General features: G+C 42.6%; 1 protein-coding gene across 1 annotated transcript; it reads left to right on the forward strand.

Moving 5' to 3' along the window:
• Nucleotides 1–96: 96 nt before the first annotated feature.
• LOC311501342 (major histocompatibility complex class I-related gene protein-like) lies at nt 97–12,078 on the forward strand. The gene is made up of 6 exons (XM_084563106.1): nt 97–224; nt 580–855; nt 2,378–2,656; nt 9,468–9,770; nt 9,988–10,083; nt 10,399–12,078. The coding sequence occupies exons 1-6, from the start codon at nt 176–178 to the stop codon at nt 10,446–10,448; spliced, it is 1,053 nt and encodes a 350-aa protein (XP_084419232.1). The 5' UTR covers nt 97–175; the 3' UTR covers nt 10,449–12,078.
• Nucleotides 12,079–12,482: the final 404 nt, after the last annotated feature.

A 12,482-nucleotide genomic window follows, 5' to 3' on the forward strand; every position in this document is an offset into this window, starting at 1 on the left:
TACGAAACTGATTATAGATGTTGTTGTATCTGAGCCTGCCTTGATGTAAATAAAGTTTAAAAAAAAAAAAAAAAAAAAAAAAAAAAAAACGTCTCGCGGAAGCTCCGACATTTTGGGTGGAGTCAGTTCTCATCCAGCTGGAGTCTTGACCACATGTGAAATAAGATGAAATAAGATGATAAAATCATTTTTGCTGCTTCTCTTGTGTCATGTTTCATCATCAGGTAAGATCACATTCACATTCTTCATCGTCTTTTCTTTAAATTCTTTCCACTCGACTCTGTTCTGCTGCAGCCTCGAAGTTTAGTTTCACTTTAAGTTCAACTAATAATCCAAATAAAACACTTTCAGTGCAACTTGAACATTTTTATCTGCACTAAATGTTTTATTTATGTGTTTACTGACGTTAGAAACCTTGACACGTTTCCCTCTCGACTCTCCATGTTTCTCTTCCTCATTCCTTTAACTAAATACTGATCGTATGTTTTTTATAGCGACAAGTGTAAAATGTTTTTGTAAGTTATTATTATGTAATTGTAACTATTTCATTTACAGTGATATTTGTTTTTTGTTCCACAGTGAAACACTCACTGAAATATTACTCCACTGGATCCTCTGGAGACACAAACCTTCCAGAGTTTGTGACTGTTTCAGTGGTTGATGACATCCAGGTGGGTTACTGTGATGGCAGCAACAAGATAGCAGAAACAAGACAAGACTGGATGAAAAAATTATTTGATGACAATCCTGAAGTCTGGGAATGGCACAGTCACCAGTGTTTCAACATTGGACCTCCCGAATTCAAAATCAGGATGAACAGTATAATCCAGCTCTTCAGTCACAGTGAAAGTACAGGTAGGCCTACATATTCCAGGTTTTATAAACAGTTGGTTCAGGAAGGACACTTCTCACCACCAGTCATTTAGAATTGAAGGAGCTTCTTGGATGAAACATTTCCATTTGACATCCCATGTCCTGGATGACTGAGAACCTTCTGATTCAATTCAACTTTATTTATATAGCGTCCATAACAATACAAATCGTCTCAAGACGTTTTACAAAACCCGGCCTGAAACCCCCAGAGCAAGCCTGAAGGCGACGGTGGCAAGGAAAAACTCCCTTTTAACAGGAAGAAACCGTAACGCACAGCAGTTAACATGCTATACAGTAATAGCACAGAATTGCATGACTAGTAGTAGATAGGAAATTAGAGGACAAGAGAAAAGAAAGTGGAGGATGTGAGAGAGGAGAAAGAAGAAAGGAGGACATGTGTTTGGTGCATCGTCCCCCAGCAGCCTAGGCCTGTAGCAGCATAACTAAGGGATGGTTTAGTCCAGCCCTAACTATAAGCCTGATCAAAAAGGAAAGTCTTAAGCTTGACCTTAAAAATAGAGAGGGTGTCCGCCTCCCGAACCCAAACTGGGAGCTGGTTCCACAGGAGAGGAGCCTGATAGCTGAAAGCTCTACCTCCCATTCTAGTTTTTGAAATTATAGGAACCACAAGTAGGCCTGCACTTTCAGACCGAAGTGATCTGTTGGGATGATATCACATTCAACAGTGGTCACCAGCAGATGGTTACCATTTATCAGTTCAGCAGTCTTGGATGTAAAGACAACTACTTTAGTATACATGACAAATGAATCATCTGATCTGACTTAGTTCATCACATTTCATTTTAGGTTCAGGTAATCCATATAAAAGAGCAGTATCACTGGGGTTGATAATGTAAATAAATAAAACATTTACAATTCAACCTCACTTGTGAAACAATCGGTGCAGCCACAGACTATTTAAATGATGTAAAATCATTTATTGTGAAATGATGTTGGTCTGTCTTTCAGAGCAGTACAATGATCAGTTACCCCCTCAGTGAAATGTTCCTGACCAGGTCCCTCTCCTTGGAAACCATGGCCAGTACATTCAGACATTCACTGCTGCAGGTTGTTGACAAACCACAGGGTTAGCGGTCCAGTCCCTGGTACATGGAAGGACAGTGTCAAGTACACATGTTGAAGAGTCCTTGACACTGAACCTAGAGGAGCCCCCAGTGCTCAGCTCTGGTGTGTGCTCTTATTCACTCAAGCTAGGACGTCTAGATGTGTAGAAACACTTTGAGTAGTAGGCTACCAATCAGTAGAAAAGCCCTAGATAAGACCATACCACTGACTTGTGTTTCACATGAATGTCTTGACTGTTTGTTGAATGACTGCCCCATAAATAAAAAGGTCACATATGACTAAAGCATGCTACTGAAACCATTCAGATTGTACTGCAGCGTCTGCATACCAGTGCATCACACAATGAATAATCATTTAAAATCATCTTTAGATATTTGTACATCACTGTTCATTGTGATCTCTGTTGTCTCTCTCTCAGGTGTTCACATTTTACAGAGGATAGGAGGCTGTGAATGGGATGAAACGACTGGAGAAGTTACTAGTATTGTACGGTATGGTTATGATGGAGAAGACTTCATTGAACTGGATCTGAAGACAGTGACGTGGACCGCTCTGAAACCAGAGGCTGACATTATCAAACAGGAATGGGATACTGATACACATAGAATCAGATACACTGAGAAATTATTCACTCAGACTTGTCCTAACTGGCTGAAGATGCGTTTGAAGTATGGAAATAACTCTCTGCTGAGAACAGGTAGAGTCACATGACCTGATGTAGTTTGCTGAACACTATACTGTTTATTGTATATTCATTGTATTATCAGTTCAATGAGTCTGACTCCTCTTCTGAGAAAGATAGAGAGATGTTTGACTTTAAGTCAGTGCAGAGACTGTGATAAACAGTGAACCAGTAGCATGAGTCAAGTAAGTTTACAGATTCTCAGTGTGGGACTGAATATTGAACGTTGACAAAGGTAGAAATCAACCATGCAGGCACATTGCAGCATTTCCTATTTAATGACACAGAAAGTCTACACACTACTGTTCTGATTCATTATTTGATGCTTATTGCTCTGCAATGTTTTGATCAGTTTGATCTTTTTAAACCACTTCTTCGGGCATATACAGTATTTAGACAGTTTGATGTTGAAATATTTCTCTCACAAAAAAGTACATGCAGTGTTTTGTGTAACTATCCCAGTACTAAGGTTACAGCAGAGAGGAGGCTCTCTGAAGGAGACGTAACATTAGCAACAACTGATGTGTTGTTATTTCTTTACTCCAGTGATCACACACCAACATCTGCAAGAAAGAAAAAGAAATGACAAAGATTCCCACACTATAGCTCTAATACATTTAATGAACATGATTTATTCATGGTCTAAAGAGAAATAACTGATCACGTGAACTTTCATTAAGCACCACCATCAGTTCAATATATCCTTTAATATATGTTATGACCATAGATCAGCCTCATCTGTACTCTGTGTTTGTGATAATCAGCAAAGATGATCATGTTAGCAATAAATAGTATGTCTGTAATTTATTCTTTGTATTTACCTGATTAATTTCTTAACAATCAATTCTTGTCCCCCCTTCCTCCGCTCTCTCTCTCTCTCTCTCTGAGTGGAGTGTGAGCTGAGGAGCTGCGGAGCGAATTGAGGAGAAATCTGAGTCTTTTCTCGGTTTCTATCTCGTTTGATCAGCTTTTTCGTGGTGTGGTGTGTGTATGAATATATTTGTGTTAGTTTGAGTGTAGTTTTGGTTAGTTTTGGGTTAGTTTAGTGTTTGTTTGTTAGTCCTTTGTTTGTCAGCCACGCTCTGAAGAGCTGGCATGGCGCCCAGCAGCGTCTTCTCTGTGCTGACTCGGAAGCACGGCATCAAAGTTGGTGCCGGCTCTCCGTGCAGTGTGGAGGAGGTTGCTCTGGCCGTGGGGGAGATCATCGGGCACGGATCTGTGAGATCTGCTGCCCGGATGAACAGTGCAGTGGTCCTGTTCCTGGAGAAGGTGGAGCAGGTGAACAGGTTGGTGGAGACAGGTATCACGGTGAAAGGCATGTTTGAGCCGGTGACACCGCTGACACAACCAGCGACAAAAATAACCCTGTCAAACGTCCCACCTTTTATCAGTGATGAGTTCTTGATTAAAGAGCTATCAAGACATGGTAAGGTGGTGTCACCTATAAGGAAGGTGTTATCGGGCTGTAAGTCTCCTCTGCTGAGACACGTCGTATCTTACCGCAGACAACTCTTCATGATCCTCAACAACAAAGATGAAGAGTTTGACTACAGGTTCAGAGTCCGAGTGGATGAGTTTGATTATATTTTATTTGCAACATCATCCACTGTTAAATGCTTTGGATGTGGTGAGGAAGGACATTTAATCAGGGCCTGTCCAAGCCGCGGTGCTCCGCCCCCCCCGGGCATGGCCGATTCCGCGACGGCGGCGGCGGCCGCCGCGGAGTCGTCCGCTCCGGTGTGTGGGAGGGCGGTGGCTGCCGCTGCCGTCGGCCGACCCGTTCCGGCGGTGCGGCGTTTATCCACTGCTGCAGGTGGAGGTGCCGGAACTGAGGGGTGCAAAGAAGATGTAGGAGCTGCAGAGAAACAATTAGTTACGGAGATACAGAGACAGGCTGCAGAGAGCACTGAGGTGAGTAGTGAGAGAGAGGAGGTAAGAGGTGAAAAAATGGGTGAGGTGACAGGTGACATTCCAGGTGAAGTGAGCAGAGAGGGGGGTGAAGTAGGGGTAGAGAGGGAGGCAGGTGAGTTTTCTGGTGAAGCAGGGGAGGAAAGCAACATAGCAGGTGAACTAGAAGAGACAGGTGAAGTAGATGAAGTGAAAGAGCCTGGTGAGGCTGTAGGTGAGGTGGATAAAGAATATAAAGTAACAGGTCATCAGTGTGAAGCAGGTAAGGAGGGAAAGGCAGGCGAGGTAACAGGTGAGCTGAGTGAGGGAGGAGCAGCAGCAGCTGAAGCTGCAGAGATGGAGGCTTGTGAAGCTGGGTGGGAGTCTGCTCCCCTCAAACAGCGTTGTAAGAGGAGAAACGTGGTGACTGTGGAGGCCGGTGGAAAGGCTGGACGTTTGGCAGATAGACAGAGTGCTGCAGCTCTGTCTGACAACAGTGACAGTGAGGGGTGTGCGTCAGATATTAGTATCTTGTCTCACACTCAACAGGTTGCTACTAAGGTGTATCCTGCTCACAAATTCAAATCTTTTTTACAACAGACCAAAGGAATGAGAAATGTGGTTTTAGAGCAGTACTTCCCAGACATACAGGGCTTCTATAACTCAGCCAGATACACTGTTATGCACAGAGCAGAATCTGACCTGACTGAACAAGAGCTGTTTAGATTAAAGAAACTGATCGTTAAAGTCAGAAAACAAATAGTTTCTTAATGATGGTGCAAGTAGGGATTCTATTTTTATTTATTTCATTGATTGTTTTTACTCTTGTTCTTAATATTTTTTATCATTATGGATGTTTTTAAAGTTGGCAGCTTAAATATAAATGGTGCCAGAGAAGCTCGGAAAAGAGCTGTAGTGTTTGAGATGACCAGAATGAAACACATTGATGTTTTATTTATCCAAGAAACATACAGCGACGATGGGAATGAGATAGACTGGAGCAGAGAATGGGATGGAGAAGTGATCTTAAGCCATAAAACCACCCTCAGTGGAGGAGTGGGCTTCCTGTTCTCTGCAGGTTTTACTCCAAACTCTGTGGAGGTCAGACATGTTGTGGAGGGGAGGTGTCTCTTAGTCAAAGCGTGTTTTGAACATTTTAATGTGGTTTTTATCAACATCTACGCTCCTAATAACGGTACAGAGAGGAAACACTTCTTTGAAAAGGTGAATATTGTCTTAAATAGCTGCAGCTCAGAAGATTATTTATTCATGGGTGGAGATTTTAATTGCACTGAGAATGAGTTTTTAGATCGTAATCATGCAGAGCCTCATCCAGCATCCCAGCATGCCTTGAGGCAGTTGGTCTCTTCCCATGACCTGGTGGACGTATGGAGAAGGATGCACACAGGCTGCAGACAGTACACATGGTCCCACGCTAGAGAAAACAGAATCTCCTTGGCCAGACTGGATTGTTTTTATGTTTTTAAGCACAGATTTGGTGTTTTTAAAATGTGTAAGATTTTACCAGTTGGTTTTACTGATCACTCGTTGGTTTTATGTAGCGTTTCTATCAGAAACATTTTATCAAAAAGCGCCTATTGGCATTTTAACTCTGTTTTAACTGTTGACAAATCTTTCAGGGAGGCTTTTAGTTTTTTTTGGAATGATTTTAGACAGAAAAAACACGAGTTTGCCAGTCTGAGGCAGTGGTGGGACCATGGAAAAGTCCAGATTAAACTTTTGTGTCAGCAGCACACTCTCAATGTCACGCGTGACATCACCAGATCTATTAGAGATCTGGAGACTGATGTTGTAGATCTCGAGAAAGTAAGTGAGTCTACAGGAAATCGAGGATATATTGAAATCCTCAAGACTAAAAAGATGGCTTTAGCCAACCTGCTGGACACCAAAGTACAGGGTGCGCTGATCCGGGCCCGGGTCCAGAACATCATGGAGATGGACGCTCCGTCAGCTTATTTTTTTGGACTTGAAAAGAGACAAGGACAGAAGAGACAGATTCACTCTCTACTCTCTGAGACAGGAGAAGAGCTGTCAGAGCCAGGTATGATCAGGAAAAGAGCTGTAGAGTTTTACGCATCTCTGTTCAAAAGTGAATACAAAGAGAATGAAGAACTGATGGAGGTCTGTAATGGACTTCCTCAGATATCCACAGAGACCAACTCACAGCTCGACAGCCCGCTGACGGTGGAGGAACTACACGCAGCTCTGCAGAACATGCAGGGGCGAAAGGCTCCAGGCATCGACGGACTCACGGTTGAGTTTTACAAGGCTTTCTGGGACATCTTGGCTCAGGACATCCTGGATGTTTTTAATGAGAGCCTGTTGTCTGGGTCACTTCCCCAGTCATGTCGGAGAGCCGTCCTCACCCTTCTACCCAAGAAAGGCAACCTACAAGAGATCAGAAACTGGCGTCCTGTCTCTCTCCTCTGTACAGACTATAAAATACTGTCCAAAGCCTTCGCCAACAGGCTAAGAGGAGCCATGGACCAGATTATCCACCGAGACCAGACGTACTGTGTGCCCAGAAGGTCTATGGTAGATAATATCTACCTCATTCGGGACGTTTTGGAGGTCTCCAGTTCATTAGGCATAAACACTGGATTGATCTCATTAGATCAAGAAAAGGCTTTTGACCGCGTTGAACACGGCTTCCTCTGGAAGGTCATGGAGAAGTTTGGTTTCAGCGCTGGTCTCATAGCCAAGATCAAGGTGTTGTACAGTGACATTGAGAGTGTGCTGAAGCTTAATGGTGGTCTGTGTGCTCCTTTTAGAGTGCATAGAGGCGTCCGGCAGGGCTGCGCCCTGTCTGGGATGCTCTATGCACTCTCCCTGGAGCCCCTCCTAAAGAACATAAGGTCATCTGTTCAAGGTCTGGTTCTACCTGGTTTTAACAGCAGTGTGGTTTTATCTGCTTATGCTGATGATGTCGTTGTTTTTATTAGAGATCAGCAGGATGTGTGTGCTTTAAACTCGGTAATAGAAAAATTTTCTGCTGTGTCGTCTGCGAGGGTGAACTGGAGGAAGAGCGAGGCCCTTGCTGTTGGCGAGTGGCGTGAAGGTCTCCCGGTTCTCCCTCAAAACCTAATATGGAAAAAAGATGGCTTAAAATATCTCGGCATCTACATAGGAAACAGTGACATTGAGAAGAAAAACTGGGAACATATTTTAGAAAAAGTAGACAGTAAACTGGCTAAGTGGAGGTGGCTCCACACACAGATGTCTTTTAGAGGGAGGGTCCTAATCCTGAACAACCTGGTGGCCTCCCTGCTATGGCACCGGTTAGCCTGTCTGGACCCTCCATCAGGTCTCATTGCCCAGATCCAGGCTAAGATGGTAAATTTCTTTTGGGATAAGTTACATTGGATACCTCAGTCAGTGTTGTTTTTATCTAGAGATGAAGGGGGCCAGGGCCTGGTCCACCTGGCCAGTAGGACAGCCACCTTTAGGCTCCAGTTTATCCAAAGATACCTGACTGGACCTGAGGATCTAGTGTGGAGAGACGTAGCCAGCTGTATACTCAGGCGTGTCAATAATCTGGGGCTGGATGCTGCTCTGTTTTTAACTGATTTTAAATTTCTGAAGTTAGGTGGGTTACCTCCTTTTTATCAGGGTGTTTTTAAATCCTGGGCGTTGTTTAACTGTAAGAGAAGTGAGAAGTGTGACTCTCTGTACTGGTTGTTAAAGGAGCCGATAATCTGTGGTGCCAGACTTGACGTGTCCTGCAGCACCGTGCCTGGGCTGATGGGGGCGCTGTGCAGCTCCCACACCGTCTGCCTGAGTCAGCTGGTAAATGCAGCAGGACCGGCACTGACGGAAGGCCAGGCTCTGAGCTCCGTGCTGGCGGTGCGTTCCGCCCGGCTGACAGAGAAGATCCTGGAGCTCTGGAGGAAGAGGCTGACGGAGAAGGAGAGAGTCCTCCTCCTCAAATACAGCAGAGGAGAAGCTGAGCCCGACCCCACAGACCCGTACCCAGAGATCCACCTGTGCCCCGGGTTCACAGAACTCAGCGGGCCTCTATTAAAACATAAAGAAGAGAAAAACCTGAGCCTGCAGAAGGCCGACAAGAAGACTCTGTACACCAGCTGCGTTAAAACCATCAATAAAAGGTGGCTGAACGACAGAGCAGAAAGTGTGTGGACTGAGAGGCTGGGGGGGCTGAGCCCACAGTGGAGAACTTTGTATAAACCTCCTCTAAAAAAGAGAACCGGAGATCTCCAGTGGAGGATTTTACATGGTGCCATCGCAACCAATGCCTTTTTATCTGTTCTTAATGTTAGTGCTGTAAATGAGTGCCCATTCTGTGGTCTGATCGAAAACATTTTTCATTTTTTTACTGAGTGCAGGAGATTGTCAGAGATTTTTAATGTTTTAACTGGTGTTTTTAATCTGTTTGGTATTATTTTTACTGTTCCTGTATTCATTTGTGGAGTTGGTTTTAAAAGAACAGAAACAGCAAAGTGCCAGCTCCTAAACTTTTTAATTGGTGAAGCAAAAATGTCCATTTACTTGACTCGTAGAGACAGACTGCAGGGTGGGCCGAGTGTTGACCCTGTGACCCTGTGGAAGTCCAGCGTGAAGGCCAGACTGAGGCTGGAGTTTGGCTTCCACAGAGTCACAGGAAACATAGATGAGTTTAAACAGCAGTGGGCTCATAAGGAGCTGCTGTGTAAGGAGATCAATGGAGAACTAATATTTGCACCATTCCTTGACTAACTTATTAATCATATAACTGTTTGTTTGTTCTGCAAAAAAATGTAAATAAAGTGCTGTTTTAAAAATCAAAAAAAAATCTCTCTCTCTCTCTCTCTCTCTCTCTCTCTCTCTCTCTCTCTCTCTCTCTCTCTCTCTCTCTCTCTCTCTCTCTCTCTCTCTCTCTCTCTCTATCTCTCTCTCTCTCTCTCTCTCTATCTCTCTCCAGACCTCCCCTCAGTGTCTCTCCTCCAGAAGACTCCCTCCTCTCCAGTCAGCTGCCACGCTACAGGTTTCTACCCTGACAGAGCCATGATGTTCTGGAGGAAAGATGGAGAGGAGATTCATGAAGGAGTGGAACAAGGAGAGATCCTCCCCAACCATGATGGATCCTTCCAGATGAATGTTGACCTGAACATTTCATCAGTCTCACCTGAAGACTGGAGGAGGTACGACTGTGTGTTTCATCTCTCTGGTGTGGAGGACGACATCATCACCAAACTGGAGGAAGAACAGATCAGAACCAACAGAGGTAAGAGTGACTGTGGTTTGTTGGATATTTCAGGCCTTGTCCTGCAGGTTAGTTGGTAATTTATCTAACCAGACTGTAATGAGGCTTTGAGCCACAGAAAATGTTAGAAGAAGAGTTTCATTTTATACAGATGGAAAGTAAATGAGGTGGAATGTACCTCTGTTCTAACCTTCTTTACCTGGACTGTTCTTAACTTCTGTCGTCGTTCTTTGTTCAGCCAGTAACACCACCATCATCATCATCACTGCAGTGGTTGTTCTTGTTGTCGTCTTTGCAGCAGCTGCTGGATTCATGGTTCATAAAAAGAAACAAGGTGAGCTACTTTGATTTAGTCTTTGAGTTGAATCCTACAATTTGAAGCATCCAGCAGTAAAAGCTGAGTAAGTCTCAGAGTCAGGAGAAGTCAGGAGAACATGACTATACTATGATGATGAGGGAGAGAAGTGATGAAGAAAGAAACAAAGTGAGAACTAAACAGAAGAGCAGAGTGGATTTACTATTCCTTCCAGAGAAACGTCGCCCATCTGGTAAGTAAAACTGAGTTTGTTCTGTTTCAGCTGATCTAAGAAGCTGTTTCTGCTTTTTATTTACTATGAATTGACCTTTAACTCTGTTTCTGACCTTACAGATCCTGAGAGCAGCTATGATCTCCCTGAGAGACTGAAACCAGAAACCTGATTGACAAACACAGTTCACTGAGTCACCTTACAGTATATGGGATTATTAAACCATCATGCATCATCTCATGCATTATAGTAGTACTAGTAGTAGTAGTAGTAGTCGTAGTAGTAGTAGTAGTATGTGTGTGTATAATGACTTGAGTCACTACTGGTAGTACAATGTGTTTTTTAAGATGGATTATATAATGACTTACAACACTAACATGAATTTCAGGGACACACTCAGTACATTGTCAAAAACACCTGATACTAGACTCATGAGACCACTTTTGTTTCTTTGCTCACACATGGTCTCATGGAGCCTGTTGTGGTGTAACCATGGTGCAAATGTAAACTCAACTACAAGATTCTACTTTTTATCTTTTCATGTGTTAATCATCCTTTCATAATATTTTCTGTAATGCACTTTTACATCACTTAGTAAGTCATCCAGCAGTTGGTTATCAGATTATCAAGAATGCTGCTGGTAGACTACTAACTATGGATCAAACAGACCTTCTCATATCAGCCCTCTTCCTTTTCACTGGCTCCTTGTGGCTTTCAAATAAGTTTATTGGTAAACAGAGAGAGAGAGAAATGGATGGAGGGATGAGAAAGGTCAAGGGGAAGGGATGAAAAGGGTTGAAGGGGGTGGGGGCACATCTCAGGAAGCTTCAGATCCTTGACCACCTGGTTCCTGTAATAGATGGAAGAGGAAGAAAAGAAAAGAGAGGGATGGGTAGGATGGGGGTTGACAACTGAGATGAACACACTTTTGACACATTTTTTTAGGTGAACATGTGAAATACAGTGATATGGGGCGTGGTCTAGTTCTCAAAATTATTTATTAACATAATTTATTAAAGTTAATACTTGAATATCAGTGTCATATGTGTTGCTGTCTAACATTTCAGGAATATCACCAATTTATTATTTAATATGTGTCAAATGTATTGATCTTTTAATACTGATGTCTGACTCTTTAATAAAGTCTCCTATTATCAAAAGTTTGTCTCTTTTCACAAGTCCACACACGTCTAGTAGAGTAACAGGATTATGAATATTATTTGTGTATTCAGTTAGCTCCCAGGCAAGGTTAGCTTAGCTTGAACACCAGTCTAATACTTAGTCTAATGATATTGTGGCTCAAAGAGGAACTCTGTTAATACGACCTTTTCTCCATTTTTCACATTTAGGTTAGTGCACATTATATATCTGACAGTAAATTGCATTTTCAGTTCAAAACAAGCATCTACATATTGTTAAACTTGCTAATAAACCAAATTATGAGGAGATTAAAATATGGTTTTCTGTGTTATAGGATGGAAGAACTCATTTTCTGTTGTTTCAACAACAGAAAATGTTTTAATATGACATTTCCATCTCAGAGAGCAGCAGCAGGCTACATACAGCATGTGTTCACACTCTGTAGGTGTCAACACACCAAACTTCCTTTAAAGCATCAGATTGTTTTAACTTGTTCATCAGCAGCTCTGCCTCAATGTGAATTGAAGACTGAACTCCAACTCTCTCCTAAAACATGATGACATTTACATTTTTGTTGATCTTCTTCTGTCCCAGTGCGTCTTCAGGTAAGACTATGTTTTATTTCAAACTTTTCAAGATGATTAACATAAGATAGAGCACAGTGCAGCTCAGCCTCAACATTTGGAGTGGTGTTTTTACACAGAGGGTCCATTTTCATCTTTGACTAAATTAACTAAAACTGTTTATTTGTGCTACTAATCAAGATGTATTGAGCAATCACATTTATGAGTTTATATCAACTTTTAATATGATTTAATATCTTGCAAACAGAGTGTTAATTTGAACAGAATACCTTTATTTTGCAGAGGTACTATTTTATAGATCATTTAACATTTTAAGCCTGTCAGGAAGGATGGTAAAGTAATGTTGGTAGGACCCAAATGCAGGACAGAATGGCCTGAGCCAGGTGTAGGCAAAAGGTATTTAATTAACAAAAAACAGACAAAACCAAAGGCGCTGCAGATGAGGCAGGAAATCTTAACTTGATGAGACCAAAACTTCTTTA

The sequence above is a fragment of the Chelon labrosus genome, assembly GCF_963514085.1.
Source record: "Chelon labrosus genome assembly, chromosome: 16".
Classification (NCBI taxonomy): Eukaryota; Metazoa; Chordata; class Actinopteri; order Mugiliformes; family Mugilidae; genus Chelon; species Chelon labrosus.

Excerpts from the sequence above, each read along its gene's own strand:
- LOC311501342 (XM_084563106.1), top strand. The coding sequence starts at position 176 with ATGATAAAATCATTTTTGCTGCTTCTCTTGTGTCATGTTTCATCATCA. Across the intron at positions 2,657-9,467 it reads TAACTCTCTGCTGAGAACAG|ACCTCCCCTCAGTGTCTCTC; the intron begins GTAGAGTCACAT and ends ATCTCTCTCCAG. Across the intron at positions 9,771-9,987 it reads ACAGATCAGAACCAACAGAG|CCAGTAACACCACCATCATC; the intron begins GTAAGAGTGACT and ends TTCTTTGTTCAG.